This window comes from Emys orbicularis, chromosome 14, assembly GCF_028017835.1.
Source record: "Emys orbicularis isolate rEmyOrb1 chromosome 14, rEmyOrb1.hap1, whole genome shotgun sequence".
Taxonomy (NCBI): Eukaryota; Metazoa; Chordata; order Testudines; family Emydidae; genus Emys; species Emys orbicularis.
The window spans coordinates 18,639,558-18,663,545 of record NC_088696.1 but is presented as its reverse complement, the minus strand read 5'-3'; the positions used below and the strand labels follow the sequence as shown (position 1 = coordinate 18,663,545).

Genomic DNA, 23,988 nt, shown 5'->3' with positions numbered 1-23,988 from the left:
AAGTAGACTGTGAAGAGTTACAAAGGGATCTCACAAAACTGGGTGATGGGGCAACAAAATGACCGATACGTGCAAAGTAATGCACATTGGAAAACATAATCCCAACTATACATACAAAATGATGGGGCCTAAACTAGCTGTTACCCATCAAGAAAGAGATCTTGGAGTCATTGTGGATAGTTCTCTGAAAACATCTGCTTGATGTGCAGCAGCAGTCAAGAAAGCTGACAATATTAGGAACCATTAGGAAAGGGAGCAGTAATAAGACAGAAAATATCATAATGGCACTATATAAAGTGATGGTATACCCACACCTTGAATACCGCAGGGTGTTCTGGTCACCCTATCTCAAAAAAGATAGATTAGAATTGGAAAAGGTACAGAGAAGGGCTACAAAACTGATTATGGGGTATGCAACAGCTGCCATATAATGCGAGATTAAAAACTATTAACCTTGGGACTGTTCATCTTGGAAAAGAGAAGACTAAGGGAAGACATGATAGAGGTCTGTAAAATCATGAATGGTGTGGAGAAAGTGAACAGGGAACTGCTATTTACCCCTTCACATAACATAAGAACCAGGGGTCACCTGATGAAATTAATAGGTTGAAAACATACGGAAGTACTTTTTCACACAACACATAGTCAGCTTGTGGAACACATTGCCAGGGGATGTTGTGAAGGCCAAATCTATAACTTGGTTCAAAAAAGAATTAGGTGAGTTCATGGAGGATAGGTCCATGAATGGCTATTAGCCAAGATGATCAGGGATGCAAAACCATGCTCTGGGTGTCCTGAGCCACTGAGTGCCAGAAGCTGGAATTGGATGACAGATTAGATCATTCAGTAATTGCCTTGTTCTGTTAATTCCCTCGGAAACATCTGGCATTGACCACTGTTGAAAGACAGGAGACTGGGGTAGACGGACAATGGGGCTATCTGATGTTCTTAGGTGTCTGGATTTGAGGCATGATCCTGTAAGGTGCTGAGCACCTGCAAATATTTTCATTATAAGGAACTGGAGAGCACTCCGCACCTTATATTGAACTTGCATTAAAATCAATAGCAAAACTCATAACTTCTGTGGGAGCAGATGCGAGGCCTATGAGTGACTAATGCAGGGGTCAGCAACGTTTGGCTCGTAGCCAACACATCCCTCGCCCGCGCCGCTTCCCCCATTGGCCCGGAATGGCGAACCGCGGCCAGTGGAGGCCGCGATCGGCCGAACCTGCCGTGTCAGCAGGTAAATAAGCGGGTCCGCTTACCCTGGTGAGCCGCATGCCAAACGTTGCCGACCCCTGGACTAATGTCTCCTGAGAGAGAAAATAAAGGGGGAATAAAGGACAACACTGCTACTCAGCATCTGCAACGTGTTACATGTACCACATATTATCATGATACTGTATTTGAACTTATTTGTTGTAGAATTTTTTGACAGTGCCAAACTCTACCACAGTGTTGTACTACAACTCTAGTCGGTGTTATTGTGTGAGCAAACATCACTGACTCTATTTAAAACTGAGTGGTCAGCCTGTTTTCTGCCTGGTTTGCAGCACAGCAGCTCAGTTCCTCCTGGGACTCAGTTTTGCTCAGGTTCTTCTCCAACGCCTCATACATAAAATTAAACTACATTATAATGAATTACAAAATGAGTATTAAATGCCTCCCATTCAGATGAAGTCATCTTGTTTTATCTCACTGTACTAAAAGCAACCCATATGCTTCTCAGACTTTATAACTCTTTGTGTTCTCTCTTTCCTTCAGCCATCTTTTTAGGCAGGGTCTTTGTCCAGAACTCCACTCTGTTCTCTTTCAATTTCTTTGCTGCTTTCTGCTTTAAGTCTATTATAAGGTATTGTTCATCCACATTATACGCTGGCCATGTCACCAAACCTTCATCATTAGGATTTCTAGAAAAAAATACAGTGAAGAATCATCTTGCCACTTTTCTATCATTGCGATGAAAACTGCACAACACAGTGTTTGTTCATTAATTGTCAAGAGTCAGATTACTTGGGGAGGTGGAAGGACACAGTGGTGGTTAATTCAAGCTTTGCTCACAACCCCACAATCTCTGGATGTTTCTGCTGAAATGATCTGTCACTAGCAGTGAAACAGATAATGTTGACATTTAAATTTTCTTCATTAGGTTTCAGCTCTAATGCTTCATTATATGCGTGTGATAGCTCAAGCCCTTGGACCTAATTTTTCTGTTTATCTGCAGGTTCAGTAAGATGGTCCTGGAGTAGATCACATTTGGCACCTTTTCTTTGCAACCACAGGAATTTGAAACTAGTTTGTTTTGAAATGAAATCTTAAACTCTGCAGAAACATGGGGCCCACCAGAAAAGTGCTGGCATAGTGTTTTCAGCAGCAATGACAAAATCTGACCCCTAATGAATGTATTATAAGTCTCACCCTTTTCGAGCAAAATTAGCCCAGTATTTCATAATTGTTCTGCTGAGTTTACCCTCTTCTTCTGTAGCATCACCTGAAGGCAAGATATGAAATGTAATGTCAGCACAAAGATTATACTAATATAGGTGCACTCAGAATTGATTCCAATTAAAAAGTATCTATAGTTCACTACTATAAGACAAGAAACAAAGATCACAGCTCCTATATTTTTACAGCAGTGAGCCTGCTAATAGGGCTCAAATAATAATAATGTCACAGTTACTGGGCGAACTGCACCTCTGCCCCTTTCCTGGTTCTTTGCCCAGGTCTCAGGCCATTAGCCATCACCTGCCAAGGGGGGAATCAGGCAATTCTCAAACTCTGAGATCAGATCCTCGGTAGCAGTCCCCTGGTACTAATTATGATTGCTTCAGCAGGTCTGATCTAGGCTCAGACTCTACAGTCCTGTTCCTGCAGGGGCAATTACAGTGGTAATCAATTACCAACCAGGTTCCTTTAAAAAAACAAAGTACCATTAGAACAAAAAGCATTTTGGAGAAAACATACTTTAAAAACAATAAAACAGACTATATGCATGTCTAAGCTTACGAGGTACCAAACTGCCTTCCACACTAGGACCCTGGTAGGACTAGTTCCTTCAGCAGTGCCTGACTCTGCATAAGCTTGTTTCCTTGTCAGAGCTCACTCCTGAACTTACAGCACAGTTTTTATCTCCTCCTTTCAAAGGAATCAAGTCACCTTTGAATTGTTTATAGCCCTTTGATCTGGTAACTTTCAGCTCTGGCAAAACCAGGTTTTCAATTTGTTTTGAGACTGAACAGAGAGTCCTAGAAGCTAACAACTTGCCCAGTTGTCATTCAAGTATGTGCTTGGGTGTTCTTATTTGGGAAGCCATTGTGCTGCCTTCATGCACAGACTGACCCCTATAAATTTGAGCATTATAGGCCTATAGTAAACATTCCACAACCCCCAATATAAATTTGATCAATGCAGCCATACAGAAAATTCCAATAATCCAATATAAAATATTTTCACCTCACTGTCCCAGAAACATACAGTGTTCATACAACTGTTACATTTCAGTATTCACAACATTATTAGACATCAGTTCCACGTGTCACAATAATGATGCTTTAATAAGAATTCTTTAGCAAGCATGGAGAGACATCACCAGCTAAGAAGGGCTTTCCAAAAACATAGCCAATTTCGTCGCCATGATCCGCTTTTACAAAGTCTGGTCTAACACCTTCATATGAACTTGGTCGATGATGAAAATGATAAACGTAGATTAGGTTGCCAGAATCTAATAGAAAACAAAGTTAAGAAGAGTTCCAGTAGTAAAAATATATTCCACACAGAACAATACATTTTAATCAAGAGCTACTTTGATAAGATGCTGGCAAAATGATAACCATTTTGTTGATTATTTATTTGATTATTAATATTAACTGGAATTCAGATGCAAACATACATTACCAAAGATTAATGGAAAATAGTCATCTGCAGCACAATGAGCCCCCAGACAGTCATAGAGCTGGTGCCAATAGAAAAAGTTCAGAAGTTCATCTGATACTAAACTATGCACTTGATTGTCCCTTAGACAGGACAATGTGAAGAACAGGAACCCCCTATATTCACTTCCATTGGTTTTCACTCTGTCATACCCATTGCAGGAGGTATATGCCTGCTCCTTCCCTGCAAACAAGAATGGGGCTCAACCCCCTAAACCTGCAGCTCTTTAGCCTTCCTGTAAGGGACCATTTCTTCTACCGTGTGTACAGCTCTCCTGGCTTTCATGGTAACATGGTTCTTTCAGGATCAATGAAAGACAGAGCCATGGCCATGCATTTTTCTAAATAAAGTTTCATGACAGCAGGAGATTGGGGTTGAAAAGCTGTTGAGATGATCCATTACAGACACAGGGATATAGACAGGAACCTACTTCCTGGTCAGGCTTTGAACAATGATATTGGTAGGATGGAATTTAACCTTTTTTAAAAAATATGTACTTAATTGGAAACTCACCTCTGCAATATCTAGCTGTTTGAATGCCTGGAACAACAAACACTGCATCTCCCATCAGTTCAAAAAGCCTATCTCGTAGCTGGGTAGGCTCCTCTATATTGCTTAGATATTCATTAGATAATAGATAAGTGAACTCAGCAGGAACATGCTAGAATGAACAATAAAGATACTTGTTATAATGATGATATTTATTGGAAACAACTGCAACATTTAGCAAGCTTCATTTTCCCTAGAACCCTTCAGCAGTCACTAGCTAACCCTATGAACACTGGACCATGTTACCTCCTCCCACAGAAAATCCCACATCGTGGGGGGTGTGGGAAGTACTCAAAACTTTGAGTTAGAAGTTGTGAGGTTGCCAACTCGTGCTCTCTTTGGGAGGAAGAGGTTTGCAGGACTGCGAAGGGGGCAGAGACCACTATATTAACATCCACACAAGTGTTATCAATCAGTAATGCTGATGAACAAACAGAAGTAGTGACACTAGCTCTAGTAAAAAGAACAGGAGTACTTGTGGCACCTTAGAGACCAACAAATTTATTTGAGCATAAGCTTTCGCGGGCTACAGCCCACTTCATCGGATGCATAGAATGGAACATATAGTAAGGAGATATATATACACATACAGAGAACATGAAAAGGTGGGAGTTGCCCTACCAACTCTAAGAGGCTAATTAATTAAGATGAGCAATTATCAGCAGGAGAAAAAAAAATTGCTCATCTTAATTACAGGTTTCAGACAACTCCCACCTGTTCATGCTCTCTGTATGTGTGTATATATATCTCCTCAATATATGTTTCACTCTATATGCATCCGAAGAAGTGGGTTGTAGCCCACGAAAGCTTATTCTCTAATAAATTTGTTAGTCTCTAAGGTGCCACAAGTACTCCTGTTCATCTTAATTAATTAGCCTCTTAGAGTTGGCAGGGCAACTTCCACCTTTTCATGTTCTCTGTATGTATATATATATCTCCTTACTGTATGTTCCATTCTATGCATCCGATGAAGTGGGCTGTAGCCCGCGAAAGCTTATGCTCAAATAAATTTGTTAGTCTAAGGTGCCACAAATACTCCTGTTCTTTGGATACAGACTAACATGGCTGATACTCTGAAACTAGCTCTAGTGACTTCCTTGAGAGCAATGCAACTTCGGTCTCTGCTGGAGGTCTCACCAAGACAAAATCATGGGATTTCCGGCCCTGCCCCAGAAAAAGCCTCCTCTAATTGGCTGCTTTGACCATTTGGTAGAAGAACTCTCCCCCTCCCTCTGCTCAGGAGCTAATAGGAGTTTTTTGGGAGAGAAGAGTGAGCAGCCAATGGAGTGAAGGGGGAGGAAAGAGCCTGGGTGTTCAGGGTGGCTCTGTTCCCTCCTCCTTTATGTAAAAAATGGATCATTGTGCTCCTGTCTCTCCCCTCTTCCTCCCTGGCTGCAACACAGGCCTAGGAAGGGGAAAAGTGGATAAAGAACTCACAGAAGCTACAGAAGGAGCAGAGGTGTGCTGAGCAGCTGGTGGATCATGGATGTAGGGCGGGGGAGGGAAGTGTGTAAATTAACGGCTGGGCTGGGGGATGGGTACCTGTGGGGCTGGGGGGGGGAGGGGGCGGACCACAGAATTAATTAATTAGAAGAGTGAGATTTGGAGAGAAGCTGGAAGTTCTGTGCCATTGGGCAGCAATGAGAGCTCTGGCAGGAGGGGCTAGAATCACCTCACTGTATGCATTTGGGAGAGTTGGCAACATGGTACCTGCCACACACACTGGGGACTTCAAAAAACTAAAGACAGAACAAAAATGACTATGTTCTCTTTAAAACGATCTGATGATTTTTGGGCCGATCCCATGATTTTTGAACTTTTGATGTTCATGATATTCCATAGGGACCTATTCTCCTCCACATGGGAATAACCTATATAGGCGAGCAGAAATTCCATGAGTTTCCACAGATTTCTCCCACTGGGGAAGGAAACCAAGGTTTACCCCCAATCCTTTCTGTCAGAGGCCAAGAGTTTGAAACCCCCAAATCTCTGATGGATGTAGGTGGACCTCAGGGATAAACTGGAGATATACTCCCTCTTCAAGTCCCTCACCTCTGTGCTGCTGCCTGGCCCTCCCAACTCCCTGCAGCCCCACGACAATGCAATACCTGCAGGAGCCATGCTGCCAAGGGCTTTCTGGCCTGCAGCTGCCCATCGAAACCCTGTTAAAGAATGGGACTCCACCTCATGTGGGAGGAGGGGGAGGAAGAAGAGCATAGGTTATAGCAGTTTTTGTGGGGTGTCTAATCTCAAGAGGGAGCAGGATTGTGCTTCTCTTCTCTTTCTGCCTGTTTGGCACTTTTCTGTCAGCAGTATGTCGCCCTCTGTTCAGAAGTTTTAGCCCAGAATGAATCCTCCCCCCCCCCATGATCTACACCTCTTCCCAAGAGGAAAGTCCTAGCCCAGCAATAAAGCAGTATGGTGTAAAATATTCTTGCACACTGTATTGAAAGTTGAGGAGGGAGATCTCACCTAGGACTATACCCATCATATGTGAATTAATTTGAAATAGTCTCTTACTGTAAATAACTCTGAGCTCAGTAGCAGTGAGGTTACTGTTTCTTTGTCCAACCCTTCAGTGAAAGCAGGATATTTCAACATCTGCACAGTAAAAAGAACATGACATTGCCCATGAATTCCTATATTTCTAAAGAGTTAACAGACTGGGCTATAAATAAAGCCCTTACAATCACTTACATTAGGAAGTAGCCATCCAAATTCATGGTTATTTGTCCCTATTATATATGGGACTGCATTGATTGCTTTTTCAGCCAGTAGCTCCTCAGGGCTCTTAGGAAAAAATACACCATCCAAAACTGCAGAGATAAATAGGATCTGCAGAAAAAAAAAGTCCTTTGTTATTTATAAGTTACTTTTGCCTGTAGAAGATATTTCAAGTTTCCCACTGCAGACCTCAACCAAGCCTAAACAAGTGCCCAGGTGAGCTCATATGTTATTAGTGAAAGTGTAAGATGTGTATGTAAGAGATGAATACACATTTCAAGTCGTGTTCTGAGTTTCTCCTGCAGATTTTCTATCTGGCTTAACAATGTGTGTTCCGCCCTTTGTATGTCAAATGCTCATGGCACATAGATAAGTCAGTCAAATTCCATCCTTGCTTACACCATTCCAACCCTACTGGGTAGGGTGACCATATTTCCCTATGCTGAATATGGGACAGCTGGTGAAATTACTCGTATTCAAGAGAGTTCAATGGCAATCAATCAGAACTATGCAGTACAAACGTTCAAATTAACATCAAGTTGACTGAGCCTCCGTTAAAAAGAAACACTGCATAGTTGGATTCTTTTTATTTACCTTATCTTTAAGGCTTTAGGGTTCACACAGGGAGGGGTGACACACACACCCCTACACACCCCTACCCCCTCCCACACACACACAGGGAGAGGTGACACACACACACACTCCCGTACACCTCTCTCACACAGCGGGGGTGATCAACCAACCGACCAGACCCTCCCTGCCCGGCCCTCTCCGCCCTCCATGCCTGGCTGGGCCTCCAGGATGGGCCTCCAGGAGACGCCTCTCCTGGTATTTGGCACTGTGTCTTCCCGAGGCAACACACTGGGGGGGCACACAAGGTCACATTCTGCTCCCCCCCCCCCCGATTTCTGCCAGGATTTACACCAGAATGTGGCCAGCAGCAGCTTTTCGGCACTGTGCAGGAGGGAAGGGACAGGAGCTGCTTCCAGCCGCAGGGAGGGAGGAGTGGGGGGAAGGGGTGACCTGGCGCGTCTTTGTAGAGCTCAACTCTTCTGCACTCCCCCCTCCCCCCCTCCCCCCCCCGTGGCTGGAAGCAGCTTGTCCCTTTCTGCCCGCACAGTGTAAAAAGGCAACTAACACCGCCAGGCGACTGCTGGCCACCGACATAACCCAGCTGCCTCCTGGCCCCCTGGCTACAGTGCAGGTAGGAATGGGTTAAGCCCTAAAGATGCATTGTGCACCAGGGCCCAGGCAACCTGACTTGCAGGGGCTTCAGCGAACCTGGCCAGAGAGGTTGCTCAGCAGAGGAGGGTGCCTAGGGGATGGAGCAGTCCCACGCTCCCGGGGGGCAGGACCCAGGGCTGGGAGGTGAAGAGGGTGCTAAGCCTGTGTCCCGGGGGCTGCTGTGGAGCCTGCAGGTTCGGGGCATGAACAGGCTGGGAATTTCACCCCCCTTTTACCTCCCCTGCCACTCCAGAGCTTAGCTGGGGGCAGAGAGTCTTCCCCATGCCAGCACTGTGCAGGGCTTTGGCACATTCAGGTCTCAGCACCTCCTGGCCAGCGCCCCAAGCCGGAGGGTCTTGGGCTTTCCCAGCGCACCAGCCCAGCCAGAGGCAATGGGGGAAGGAAGGAAGGAGCCTGCTGGCCAGGCTGTTGGTGAGCTCAGTGCTCTGACCATGGGCTGGTTCTCCGCACAGGGCTGGGAGCTGGACGCGTCCCACCGGGGGGGGATATGGAGGAGCAGTGGGACTGCGTGGGGCAAAGAGGCAAAGCAGGGAGAGGACAGCAAGAGGGGGAGCATGTAAAGGGCTGATGGGTGGGCAACAGAAGTAACACATAACTGGCTGCTGCCTGGCGCCTTCCTGCACTCACCAGCCACTGCAGTGCGCAGCCAGAGACGGCCGGAAACGGGATGGGGGGCAGAGTCCTGCTGGCCGAGAGTCTGCATGCAGCAGGGCCTGCGCTGATGGACCAGCCGAGGGAGCGGCTGGCCCCGCATGCTGCATCTTTGTACCAGCCTTGCACACCCACCCCCATCATTGGCCACTGGATCCGCCCCCAATCACTGCTGGTAGGCGGGCGACTGGCGAGCAGGGATCTGGCCAGCAGCAGAACTCACCATGTGTGTGGGGGAGATAGAAAATATGGGACAATTTGTCTGTTTTTAAGAAAAAGTCAGGACACCTGCAGGAGGGCTTACATACAGGACTGTCCCTTTAAAAACAGGACATCTGGTCACCCTACTACTGGGCATGCATATGTGTAAGTAAGGGCAGAATTAACTTATGTTGGGGTATTGCAAAACAGTTCAGTAAGCTAATGTTGTGATGGGGAAAACCATGTAAGTGGGGCAATAAATTGCAATTCTGCAGAAAACAAAAATTTCAGGTGTTCTATACTTTGTGCAAAGTTTTGATTAATCCTTAGTAAGATCCCCAAATATGCGGTGCTTACTTCCTGCATGCAGGTTAGAAAGCCATCCATCCAGTCCTAGTGGATACATTTAGCTGATGACCATGGTGGCACTGGGAGCTGTGAAAAAATGGGCCATTTTCCTTTTGGACATTTTCTCATTTGCTTGAATTCGCAAGCCTGCATTTTTTGTGTTTGTTCTCCCTGGGAAATTGTGAATTTTGGTACATTCTTGCTGTGATTCCATCTCCCTTTTGAAAATGGGTTCATGACAGGACACAAACAGTTCAAAGCCCAAACAGGAAATCAAAAAAAGTATCACCTTTTCAGAGTCTCCAGATGATGCAGCATTCAACTGTAGTGTTGTGAATTCCTGCAAAAAGCAAGGAAGAGAAGAAAAGGATGAGTTGTGTGATGGTTGCCACTTTTTCTAATCTTACAGCATACATTTTGTTTATTTAATTTCAGTAAAAGTTGCAGTGTCATTGCAGACACGAGCTACAGTGTCACCTATCATCTTCACCATTTCTGCCTGTCTTTTCTATGTCTGCATCTGCTTAACAACAAGCAGGGTTACCCTAGGAACTTAGGAACTGCCAAAGAAGAATAGATCAGTGGTCCATCTGCTGGCCTTCTGTGAGAATGCACTACATTAGAGGAAGGTGCAATACATGAGAGGAAGGGTGAATATCACTAATAATAAAGCATCCTATGCAATGATGCTACTTTATGGGGGAGGTGGCAGTTCAGTCCTGATCAGCTGAAGAATAAGGAGAGGCAGGCCTTGACATTTTTATATTTTTCATTCTAATTTCAGATGCTACTCTTACTATACTCTAAGTAGGGGCTAGTGGTTTATCATTACAAGTTATATAAAAAAATAGCATGGTCATGGTAAAACAAAATCTAAGGTCATAAATATAGAGAAAATTGCCCCGGTAATGTTATTTATAGCCAAATGGCCTTTGTTTTGCAATACAAATTTTTTAAAGTCATGCAATAACATTTAACAGATAGCTAAGACTGGGGTTTTCAAAGGAGTCTAAGGGTACCCAAGTTTACTAGGAGTTGGACATTGAACTCCCGTAGGGTGATTTGAAAATCCCATCCTAAAACTATTTGAAACTGCCATCCCAATTCCTGTCAGTTCAGTCAAGGAAAGAACCACTCTCTGGTCTGCTTCCATGACTGTCTCTACCACAGCTGCAGGGACAATAGTGCTGCCCTGGTGCATCTCACACTTGCCCCATTACAGAAATCGTAGAGTCTGACACCTTTCCCCAGCACAACAAATCACTAGAGCTCCCGCTTCCCATGGTAGCCAGGCTTTAACGTGATGACTCCTAAGGTTCTCAGGGAAATGAGGCTAGTTGTTTACTGCCACCTCCACCACATGGCAAAAACCTCAAATGTCAAAAGTTGTGAAAAAATCACAGAGGCCTTGATTCTGACAACAGCCATGACAGAAAATGTACCTTTAGTCAGACAAGTCTAATCTTCATTAGAAGCTTATTAAGATACTGTATTTGGCCCTGTGGTTTAATTAATATGCACCATGTAATAGCACTGCTGTTTATCTGTTACATTTGTTACTTTTAATAGTGAGTGCACTCGTGCTCTGGTTATCAGCGAAGGTAAACACAAATGGCCCACTGTCCTCTCTGTCACTCATCACTTTATAAATGTCTGTCCTATCTCCTTTTACTCATTTTCTTTCCAAGGGCAATAACCCAAGTTATTAGGTATGGTTTATAACAAGGTAGCACTCGGAGACCCCAGTCACAATCAGGGCACCATTGTGCCAGGCAATGCAAATGCAAATGCGTGGTCCCTGCCCCAAAGCGCTTATAATCTAGTGTCTTTAATTCCTCCTCTGATGCAAGCAGAAAGGGAAAATAAGCACACTCTTGGACCCAAGGTTGAAATCCTGTTTGTTTGCAGTAAAAGATTAACAGTCGCCACACACGGTGAGTTACAGTGCCACCTACCATCTTTAGCGTTATTTCTATTATTTCTTCCTCTGTCTTTTCCCTCAGACAATGAACCATTGCAGCAGAGCTGGTTGATTGGCAGCCAGATACCCTAGCAATTTTCTGCAATCAATTAAAAAAAAAAGTCACTTTTAGTAGCTCTCTATGGAGAATAACAACAACAATATTTAGCTCTTAGATAGCATTTTATCCCTTCAGTGTGCTGTGTACACTTTAAGTTTTGGGTGGGTCTGGGATTTTTCTCTACTGTAGGAGAAAGGGAGCTCAGCTGTACATTCTGGACTTCGTATGTTTCAAAAGCTTTTCAAGGGATGCTGCTGCAAATAAATCATGCAGCTTTGTGCACTTGCTGGTTTAGTTTACTTTCTTAGATCTTTACAAACATTAACTCATCATCACAAAACTCCTCCCAGGTAGGAAGATGGGAAAACAAAGGCACAGAGGTTAAATGACTTGAGCAAGACACAGAGGGCCTGTATCAGAGCCAGGATCACAACATTTAAGTGTTTCAGTCAGTCGCGTGCTTAGTAAACTACATTAGCTTTTCTCACATTTTGCGGCTAGAGGTTACACCTGTTGCTCAGCAGTGGAGTCAGCTGAGCCAGGGGCAGCGGAGATATGGGCAGCTAGCTGGAAGGGAACCCATGGAAGTCCCTAAGTGGCCAGTCCCAGAGCACCTCAAACTGGCCTAGTGGAATCCTCCAAAAACTCAAGTGTCTACAAACTATAGATTTCATTGGTTCCAGTATTGGATACTAATTGTATAAGGTGACATATTCTCTAGGACATTTCTGCCTCCAATAAGTTTGGTTCCAATTTTGCTGTAAACTCTTTCTAATTTGATTGTTGCAGGATGTAATAACAATACTTTGGATTTTTACAGGGCCTTTCACATGAGGAAGTCAAATAGCTTCACAGACGTCAATCAACTAAGCCTCACACATATCTGTCAGGCAGTTGAGGAGGCACATGTTTCTTGGGGGGCAGGGCAAATTCCAGTTCTGCTCCCTGTCCCTCCCTTCCCAGCAGTGACCCCATTCCAGTCCCCACACCTCCCACAGGGACCAAGGTACTCCCTCAGCTGGGGAGTCTCCCCTCTATCTCATCCACACAGTGCATGAGTGCTGTCCTTCTCAGTGGACTCTCCTACGCTGTGCTGTAGGGGAGCAGACTCCTTGTGTTCTGGGCTGCAACACCATTTGGCCCAGCCACCCCTCCATCTGGATGGAGGGGCAGCCAAGCCAAATTTATGTGGCACTGCAACCCAGTGCACCAGGTTGCAATGCCACCCACTGAAATTTGGCCTGGCTGCCCCTTCATCTTTACAGAGGGGCGATCGAGTCAAATTTCAGTGGTGTTACGACCAGGCATCCAGAGAAACACTCCTAACTGTTCTGGGAGCAGCCATACTGATTTGGTACAGGTCTACTGCTTAAAAGTGGTCAGGCCATGCCCCCCCAGCTCTGTCTATGGAACTTTGAGCAAGTGCAAAAATCGGTGAGAAGGGGACATTCATCCATTCCCAAAACTGGCGCCGCTGCTGTCAGGTAGGTAAGTATTATCCTCTCCCTTTTTAACAACCAGTTAAATAGCACAGCTGGGAATAGAACTCAGGTTTCCCACTGGCAGTAATACAGAAGTAATCAATTATTTTTTTGACAAGGTCCAAATTTCTTGGTTAAGGTATAGTCAAGGTCCAGACTCCAGAGAAAATAAAATGAAATTAATAGCAATAATGATAATAAATAAACAAAAATATTTTGCGGTCCAGTCAAAAGCATCTGGCGGTCCAGATTTGGCCCATGGTCTGCCTATTGACTACCCCTGCTGTACTCTAACCACAAAACCACACTACGTTCCTTTACAATGGGATGCTGGGTGCCATTTTTTTTAAAAAGTGGGAGTAAGACTAAGCCAAAAATATGTGCGTACATGTGCATCTGTGGGTTTGAACATGCCAATATGATAAATATACATATAAATGTGTAAAATATCAAGTATGCACAGTTTTCTTATTTCCACACAAAAATGTAGATGCTCATGTCTACAGTTACTGTACATTTTTACAGGTGCAAGTCAGGTCCCAGCTTCTACAAATACAGCCTCGATATTACAAAGAACCTACATTAGCTTGTGCTTCAGGGTGAGCAGTAAACAACATCTTGATTGTAACTCCACTCTCTGAGATGGCTTTATGGAACAAGCCATTTGCCAGAGGAGATAAGACCTGAAAAGCAGGAAAAGAGGGAGAGCACAAACAATCTATTTTGACCACTGAATCACAAACTGCAGTGTCACAAATTACGTTTTAACACCATTATTTCACTTTTAAAAGCAAATATTATTAGACTACGTCAAATGCTCTGTAGACTCAAGGGCTGATTTACTTCCAAACTCTCACAGCCTGGTGCAGATGATTATCCTGATTCCAAATATGCTGAGATTAAAAAAAAAAAAAAAAATGGGTGTGCAATGCACCCCAAATGCATGTCTATCTGTTACGTGCTGTTACCATGGCTGCTCACCCAGACTGGGTGACTGTATGTGCAAGTGACCCTTAACGCAGATCTTAAGTGGGGCAGAGGCACTAACTTGGAATTTTTACACCTGGGTGAATTTTACTCTCTCTGGCCACAATTTTGTTCCCTACCACAGCTGTTTAAAATAATTCAGTACTCAAGTTAATTAAAGAGGAATCAACACTTGGGCTCCTAAAACAAATAGGCGATTGTATGAAAAGAAGAGTTTCATTAATCAGAAAATTCTTTAATATCAAACTCTCCCCTCAGAGAAGGTTGATGTACCACGGTTCCCAGCTGCTTCAGTCTCCAATAATACTCAATCCTGTTGTCATCTCCCTGACTTTTCGCTCACAAACTCACAATAAAAATATAGGGCTGTTTTTTAAAACTCATTAGTGATTACTATAAAACCTACAAGGGCAGAAACGCTGATTCCTCCCGCAGACTCTCCAAATATAGTGACAGATCCTGGATCTCCTCCAAAATGTTCAATATTTTCTTGAATCCACTGGAGAGCTGCCACTTGATCCAAATAACCCCAGTTTCCACGAGCATGTTCATCACCAGAGCTGAAAGCAAGAGAATATAAAGGGAAGTAGATAGCCTGGAGTTTTATAACATACATTGTGTTATATAAAATATATCCAAGGATTGTATCAAAGCTGGTAATGGAGCAAACACCTGAAAATGGAGCTCTTGGCAGTGTCAGAAAACAAGTGAGAAAACTCTGAACTCTGGAAAACTCAGGTCGGGACTAGCATCAGTTATCTAAATAGCACTCTTAGCCCTAGCCACTAGTGAAGCACAATCCAAGAGTATGTCTACGCTGCCGTCAGAGGTGTGATTGCAGCTCTTACAGTTATACCTGCATTAGCTTTAATCTAGCTATCAAATCTAGCTAAAAATAAAAGTGAAGACACAGCATGACCCTGATATAGGCTAGCAGCACAAGTACGAGCCCAAGATTCCAAGAAGGGGCTTGTACAGCTGGGTTCCATGCCACCATGTCTTCACTGCTTAGCTGTGCTAGCTAAAATAAAGCTAATGCAGATATGTCTACCTGAGCTGCAATCACACCTCCAGTTGCACTATAGAATGACAATGGCTTTTGGTGTTCAGATACTATAGTGATGAGCACAGAATAAATGACAATAGCCCTAATGCCCCAATTCAGCAAAGAAGTAAAGAAGTTGGTGGGACTACTCATGGGTTTAAAGTTAGGCACAAGCTTAAACATCCTGTTGAACCGAGGCTTGAATACATCAGTGCATAGTGCAAAGATAGATTAGATAAACCTGCCTAAGAATTAACCCAAACTCCTACAAGATGATATTTTTCAGGTCAGATTTTCCTTTCCTCTCCCCTGAGAGAAGGGCACCTGAATTAGAGTATAAAAATAAAGCAGATAATCAAAGAGATCAGATTATAACTGTGTTCAAGATATAATTGAATACTGGTAGTTTTCAGAGGGTTATTAGTATGCTTACTGGTAAATTTCACAAACTTGGGATGCAGGTGTAAAATGTGGAAAAGAAGAATGGACGCTGTGTTAAAGGAGAATCAAGCATGTGGCTTAAGGAGAGATGGATGTGCGATCAATCTAAATATCTTTGGAATTTCTGCTGTGTGGATAACATCTTTAAAATGATCCTGTCCTATTGTGGCTTCCTGGTCTTTTTTCCTTTAATGTACAACCCACTGCCCGAAGCCCTACAGATGGGCATCATGTTGGTTTTGGTTCCAGGTAAATATATCTGTTCTCCAATATTTATTTGGGTGCATTGGTGTTATCCTATACTTGTTTTCCTTGTCTTTGGGAGGGGGTATTTGCAGGTAATTTATTTGTATCCTTGATCTTTGGTACCCAAATCAATCCTATTGTGTAAAAAAACACGAATAGGCTGAAGTGCTAGTTCACTGACCCAAACTTTCCCAAAGTTCAGGTAATGCTTAGCCAGGCTATGGATCTGAACTTTCCCACAATTTTAGGGCACTTAGGTCCAGGGTTTTGGTTATGGCCATCTCAAATTAACGATAAAACAAATATGAGTAAGAAACAAAAACGTATAGTCCTTTCTCTTTTAGGCTTCTGCCTATATGCAGCAGAATTCCTTAAACAGCTTATTGGCTAGGTGGCATCAGGGTTTTCACTCAGGTTTCCCCACAGAAGGATGAGTTAATTTGTTATTGCTTGTGAGTTAAGACACTTTATACTGGATTGACATATGCTTGTCTTTTTCAGACTCAACCACTGGGGAGTACTGGTAATGGGAACATTATCCTGTGTGCATTTAGCGCACAATGTCTTACCTAAAATATCCAAGGATCCCTAGTCTGTATTGAATTGTTACAACCACCACATTTTCAAAGGCTGATAGTGCTGACCCATCATATGTTGAAGCTGCACCAATCACTAATCCACCTCCATGGATCCATACCATGACCTGAAAAAAGCAGGAAGAGTTAGTCACCTACATCTGTAACACCCTGATATTACTTCAGGTGTAAAATTCAAACCAGGGGGTTGCTATTTTTGCTGTGATAAAGTACTATTTTGTGCTATTGCACAACATGACAATTCTTGCTGGCTCAGCTGCTTGAGAGTATAGTTAAAAAAAGTGGTAAGACTTTTTCGAGTCTGCACATCTCAGTTTTAAAGATAAATTATTATTTTATTAAATATTTATATTGTTATTATGCTGTTTTGTAGGGCTTACAATCTAAAGACACAAACAGACAAAGGGTAGGGGATGGGAATAGAACTTGCAAGCAGAGAAATATGGGGAAAGGTTGACCCAGATTTGATGGTTACAAATTGTAGGGAGTTTAGGTTTTTTATTTTTAATTGGTGTAAGAGATAGAGAAGAAGGGAGCAGGAAAAGGAAAGAAAAAGAAAGGGAATAGTTACCCCTGTTTCTTCAATTCCAAGTGTCCTTGCAGAGTACTTCGTACACTTAGGGTACGTCTATACTTACCCGCTGGTTCGGCGGGAAGCAATCAATCTTCTGGGATCGATTTATCGCGTCTTGTCTAGACGCAATAAATCAATCCCGGAAGTGCTCGCCATCGACGCCGGTAATCCTGCTCCACAAGAGGAGTAGGCGGAGTCGACGGGGGAGCCTGCCTGCCACGTGTGGACCCACGGTAAGTACCTTTAAGTTCGAACTAAGATACTTCGACTTCAGCTACGTTATTCACGTAGCTGAAGTTGCGTATCTTAGTTCAAACTGGGGGCTTAGTGTGGACCAGCCCTAACAGAGATTCTATTTTCAAAGGAAAATAAGGTTTTTCTTAGCTTACTTAGGAGACTAGCATGTACCCCTAGAAACTGGCATGATATAGCAGTCTCTTTGGATCTCAGATCTAAGAAAACTCACATGGTATGAAATATACAGAATGGCATGAAGAATAAAATAGATGTTCATGAAATGTGGAAAATAATTCTGAGTTACAGTAACAGAAAATGGGAAATAAAATAAGAAACCACCAAACTGAGGCAGGTGCCTTCAAGTCATCCAATTATGACAGGGCACATTTTTACTATTTACTTAGTTTCTCTCTTTTCAGAGTTTTGTGAAGGAAAAATGTGTCACAATAACTTATTTAACATTTCAGTAAATAATTATAAAATATTAGAGGGTTTATATGTTGTAAGTCTCAACAAATGTTTTAAAAATATGAACATGCAACTAGATAGATTGGTCCAATTTTCAAAAGCAGCCCCTAAAACTGCACCTGCAAGTTTGCATACAGCAGTAAAGTGCTGTGAAGTTTCTCTTATGGAATCAAATTGAGCCCTGCAGTATGTAGGCACTGACCTCCCTCAATGGGAGTTGTGCCCACTTACACCAAGATATAATTTGATCCATGGAGTTACACCAGGGATGAACTCCTGGCACCGATTTTGCAGTAAATTTGCTTACAGGTAACATGTCCTTGTCTGAGCTGGCAGGTGTGTACACGTTTAGGAACAAACAGTCTTCGGAAACTTGGAAAGGAAGTTTTTCTTTTCTATTAGTAAATGCATCCGATAGCTGCTGCCCAGTCACTGGGTCCTGTAGGCACCTTAACAATTAAAAATATATCAATAATATTCAACAGAATCATAGTAACAAAAACCATCAGATGCTCCATCCACAATAAATACAGCAAATCCACCTGTGATAGGTTTTCAGATTGTTGGCAACAGAGAATCATATCACTGTTTTCCATTTTTAACATAAAAACATTTTCTTCCCTGTGACTGCCAGCCAAAAGTGCATTAAGGAGTCATACAGACAATACAGCCTCCAGCAGAACACACTTACTTGCAGACTTTTTCGAAACACCATAGCAATCTGCCTGCAAATGGGCAGGAGCTAAGACATATAAGAGCCTCCTTGCAGTTGTTGTCATTCAGTGGAAATGCAAGTGGATTCTTTTTCACCTTATATTCCCCAATCATGTAGCATATTATAGATATTAATCACGTTACTTAATGCACTACTGGAAGGCATGTTGACACTACAGTGATGAGGGCAGAATAAGAACCGCAATAGAATAGACTGCCCTCAACTTCATATATGTAGCATTGGGAATGTGATTCATATGGCATTTAGTCCCTCCAATGTTTCTTAGCTCCTCTTCAGTTCTACTCCTGAGGTATATGTTTCATAAACATTACTAATTGGAGATTCAAAAGCCCCCCAAGGGAGAACATCATTGATGAAAAGTGGGAGTGGTCCATTGCTAATGCCAAATAAATATCCTGAGACTTACCTTTAAAACTCACCTAAGTTAACAGTCTACAGGCATTAACAGACCCCAGTTAAATGGTTCCACCAGAGGTCATTTTGCTAGATTTATTTTGCCATGAGTGTCAGTATTGTGTTCCTCCTTATTACACATTCCTACCCACCCATATGTTCATGTCACTGTCTTACATGGGTGGGTAGGAAGTTGCATCTCTGAGACCCTTCCACGGCTCAGCTGGCTCCGGTGGGGAAAATCTCAAAGGTCCAACAGGCGGCTTTGCAAAAGGAATTCCTAGGAAAACATCTACATGTGTCTCAGCTCCATCAACTTTGATTTGCTGCCCTCGGAGTTTCCCATATTTGGTAACCACTTCTGGGTGTGCAGCATTTTGTCCTGTGAAACATATACATAAAATCAGATTATATATCGGGAGGTTCAAAATGACCTGGCAAGTTTCTAAGTGCTTCAGATGTTTATGCATGTATCTTTGATTTCTTTTAAACATTTCATACAAAATATTTCAATAAATATTCACGAGCAAGTAAAAAAAACCCCAAACCGTATCAATTTTAAGTCTAACCATGCTTCTGAGAGATCTGTATTAGGGTTGCCAATTTTGGTTGGACATATTCCTGGAGGTTTCATCACTTTGCATAATCTTTAATAAACCATTAATCTTTAATTCCTCGAGATATCAGGACAATCCTGGAAGGCTGACAACCCTAGTCTGTATATTGAATTCATTTATTATCAAAATATATGTTGTTCTTACAGGCAACTTGTTGCATAATAAATGTATGCCTGTAAAGTAGAAAGGTTTAATATTAAACTTGACCTCAATGCATGTATAATACAGAAATCATTATGTTGATTAATTGTTGGCTATATGTTAAAGATATCAGTAGCAAAATAGTTACTTATATGTCTTTCAAAAGTATGTCCATTGTGCTATTTTAACAAATGGAAGTATTATTAAGGAAAACTTGGCAGTCATGTTGATTGCCATGTAATGGCAACACTGCATTATTATTGTTTTAAAAAAACAACAGTGTTTCTTTAATTATCTTGACAAGAAGTGAAGTGCTGACCCTCTCTCCCCTTCACCCCTTCCTCGGGGCATTCTTCCTGCCTCTTTATCAGCTTTGGGCTGATGGGGGCGTGATGTTATCTGACTAAAATATGACCGTATAGATCATTGTTGCAACCACTGTTATATATTTGCAGAAAATATTGTACAAAGGTTGTCGAGTAAGCTGTCTATGAAAAGGTTATGATTGGCTGGTTATGATTATGCTATCTGTATGCATGTATCATTTTTGTATGTGACATTATAAGTATTGGCTCTATACTTGGATTTCAAATGTTTGCTCCTGGGGTAACGCCCACAAAGTAATTAGCCAGCACATCTTGGAGGGCCTATTCTAATTGAGTGGCCCATCAAAAGAACATTTAACTGACAATGACCCTGGGAGACGCCTATCTACACTTAATGAAATTTCCTGCTGTGACTAGGTGAAATGCATGGGCATGTGACTTGCCCATGTAACTCCAAACTCCATCTTGTTGCTGTGATTTTCCACAGTAAAAACAGTGGAATGCCCTCCACATGGCAAAAGCTATAAAAGGCCCTGGAAACACCTCCATTGCGTCTTCAATCCTGCTTCTTACCTCTGAAGGAAACTTGCTACAAACTGAAGCTCTGAACAATGGACTGAATGACCCATCCAAGCTGTGGATGTACTCCAGAGACTTGACTTAAGCCAGCAGTTTATTCCATCACTGCTACAAGCCTGAACCAAGAACTGTGCCATTACTGTATGTAAGTGATTCCTTTAACCAGTTTGAACTCTCACCTTTCTTTCTTTCTTTTTCTTTCTTTCTTTCTTTCTTTTTCTTTCTTTCTTTCTTTCTTTCTTTCTTTCTTTCTTTCTTTCTTTCTTTCTTTCTTTTTCTTTCTTTCTTTCTTTCTTTCTTTCTTTCTTTCTTTCTTTCTTTCTTTTTCTTTCTTTCTTTCTTTCTTTCTTTCTTTCTTTCTTTCTTTCTTTCTCTCTTTCTTTTTCTTTCTATTTATAAATAAACCTTTAGATTTTTAGATACTAAAGGATTGGCATCAGCGTGATTTTTGGGTAAGATCTAAGTTATATATTGACCTGAGTGTGTGTCTGGTTCTTTGGGCTCAGAAGCACCTATTATTTGATGAGATGGGTTGTAAAGAACCACTCATCTCTGAATCCAGTGTTTTTGGTGGTGATATAAGAACTGAATGCTCGAGGAAATTGCCTTTATGTTTTCTTGTTAGCCAGTGTATTTTTAAAGTTTGTGTATTTAATGAAAGGAATTCAGCAGCCTTAACTCCATTTTAAGGCAGGTTTTTTAAAATTTGATTTTGGACAGTAGTTTGGCTAAGGCAGGGATGTTTACATCCATATTCAATTTAGGTTGAGATTTGGGTTAAAGACCAAAATGGAGCTTGGGTTTGGGTTCAGCAGCATTGAAATATCACAAGTTGTTCACATGAGATGTCAGCGCAAAATGGTTTAAAATTTGCAAAATCAGTTGTTCTTTCAAGATTTCTGCCACTTTGGATGAACTTAAGTTGGATCCAGAAAAATAGGACTCTTCCAGTTTTACATTCTACCTGGAACTGAAAGCACAGAGAGAATTTACATCTAGGGATTTGACTCCACACCCTGAACTCCAAAATTGAAGGGACTGGATTTGAAGATCTGTTATATAGTTATAATTCAGTTTACAGAACACTCCGTAATTATCAAAACTAAGAAATGAGACAGAATTTTACTATTATTATTATTTATTAGTTATACTACCATAGCACCTAGGAGCCTGAACATGGATCAGGATCTGATTGCGCTCACCCATCCATAAACTGAGTATGGAAAATTTAATCTCCAGAGCCAGACTGCTTTATATACAGTGTAATGGGGAAAATGTAGTCAGTGGTTGGTAATATCAACAGTGAATTAATCACCCAGCATGCCCTGGATGCCATAGTGTCTCACTACACTACACAGCCCAGATACAAATCTTATTTTTTACAAAAGGGTAAAAAGCAGCCAGGGCAGTGCTTAAAGCGATCTGAAAAAAGTGGGGGCGGGGGGGGGGTTATCATAATCTGGGAGCAGTCACTTTGGTAAGACAGTGCTTACAGTGCACCCTTCTGCAATCTGGCTTGATTTTTTTTCGGAGTCTGTGACCCCTTGCAATCCCTCCCAATTTAAGCAGGGGGCCAGGGAAAGCATTTTTAATGTGTGGGAAAGTGGCAGCAACTGGAAAAACTGGCACTGCAAGTTAGTCTGGTCTGGTGTCTTTTACCCTGAACTGAGTCTGGTGTCTTTTACCCTGAACCAGGGGTAGGCAAGCTATGGCACGCGTGCCGAAGGCGGCACGCAAGCTGATTTTCAGTGGCACTCACACTGCCTGGATCCTGGCCACCGGTCCGGGGGGCTCTGCATTTTAATTTAATTTTAAATGAAGCTTCTTAAACATTGTAAAATCCTTATTTACTTTACATACAACGATAGTTTAGTTATATATTATAGACTTATAGAAAGAGACCTTCTAAAAATGTTAAGATGTATCACTGACACGCGAAACCTTAAATTAGAATGAATAAATGAAGACTTGGCACACCATTTCTGAAAGGTTGTCGACCCCTGGTCTAAACCAAGAGAATGCAAATGTCAATGCTGTATTGCACTGACCAAACACACTTCTGCTTTTAACTGTGCACATAGGGCCAGATTCATTTCCAACACAACTTCAGTAAGATCCTGCCCGCACTACAAGTAAAACCACTCCTGGGAATTCAGTCACAGCACTGCTTACCCCTAGTTACTATTGCTAACATGGTGTTGTGCAGAGTGGACTTTCATAACCTGCAATCAGACCAGGCTTGCAGTACAAAGAGCCCCTGGCTGTGTTATTGTTCCTCCTGCTCCATGCATGCCAGCTGCCTCTGGCACAAGTGAGGGGAAAAGAACTTTCTGAGCCTTATGAAAAAGTGCTCAGGGTCTGATCCAGATGCAACTGAAGTCCAGGTTCTTTGGGAAGGGAATGTAGCTCGCTGTTTAGAAGGCTCTGTGTCAGGGCTGGCTCCAGGCACCAGCTGAGCAAGCTGGTGCCTGGGGCGGCAGATTGTTCGAGGCGGCATTCTGCCCAATCCTAGGGCGGCATGGCCGCTTTTTATTTTTTTTATTTTTTTTTTGTTCCGCTTCGGCCGCCCTGTAGGGGGCGGCGGCGCGGAGGATCGGAGCGCCCTGCAGGGCAGTTCTCTTCCTTCCCTCCCTGCCTACCGGAGCGGAGCCCTCGCGGCAGGCGGCAGGAAGCGGCGCAGCGGGAGGGGTCGCGTGGCAGCGCCCCTGCTGTAGCCCTGGCCGCCCCCTTCTCTCTCTCTCCCGCCCGCTCCCTCCCTCTCCCCCACCCCCAGCCGGTCCCCCTGCACCTGCGCTTCGGCCGCACCGCAGGTTTTTTTTTTTGCTTGGGGCGGCGAAAAAGCCAGAGCCGGCCCTGCTCTGTGTAAATCTGTAGCACTAAATAAGTATTTTTATTGCTGTTCAAGTAATACTAGTTAATGAATATTAACGCAGCTGTGCCTGTTCCACTAAGGGGAGTGCCCTTCACAATCACCTGGGAGTAATGCAGACACTATAAGAACTAAACTTGCAACAAACAGGCACATGCCTGAAAACAGGAAAATGAAAAGCATTTAAGAACCCTCTGATATTCAGACTATCATATTTCTTCCAAACAATGTATGAGTGCCCAGCTCCTGTGTTAAAACCACACACACATGCCATGCTGCTCCCAACTCACCGTACTTCAATTGTTCTGTTCCCCCAGGAGAGGCAATAGTGTAAAATATTTTAAAATCTTACCGTTAACTGTAAGGGTTGTGAACCAGGCTGCAAAAATCAGGGACAGCAGCAAGATATTCTCACCAGTCGACATTTTGCAGGGTGCTCCTGTAGTCAGGGGGCCAGTTCCAGGCTTTAAATAGTCAGTAAAGCACAAAGGTTACCTAAGAGTAACATCCAACATCTTACATAATTTCAGACATGGATCATTTGCTGTTCAAAGTACACTGAAGTCACTAACCAGTAGCACTT

At 42.8% G+C, this 23,988-nt stretch overlaps 1 protein-coding gene across 1 annotated transcript; it reads right to left on the bottom strand.

Annotated features, from left to right (window-relative positions):
* Positions 1–1,732: 1,732 nt before the first annotated feature.
* Positions 1,733–23,830, bottom strand: LOC135888811 (fatty acyl-CoA hydrolase precursor, medium chain-like). Its single transcript, XM_065416596.1, has 14 exons — positions 23,758–23,830; positions 19,051–19,255; positions 18,052–18,193; positions 16,439–16,572; positions 14,544–14,697; positions 13,732–13,833; positions 11,604–11,708; positions 9,938–9,988; positions 7,177–7,314; positions 7,000–7,080; positions 4,444–4,591; positions 3,590–3,721; positions 2,419–2,491; positions 1,733–1,910 (listed from the first exon to the last, which is right to left on the bottom strand). Exons 1-14 carry the CDS (start codon positions 23,828–23,830, stop codon positions 1,733–1,735), a joined length of 1,716 nt encoding a protein of 571 aa, XP_065272668.1.
* Positions 23,831–23,988: the final 158 nt, after the last annotated feature.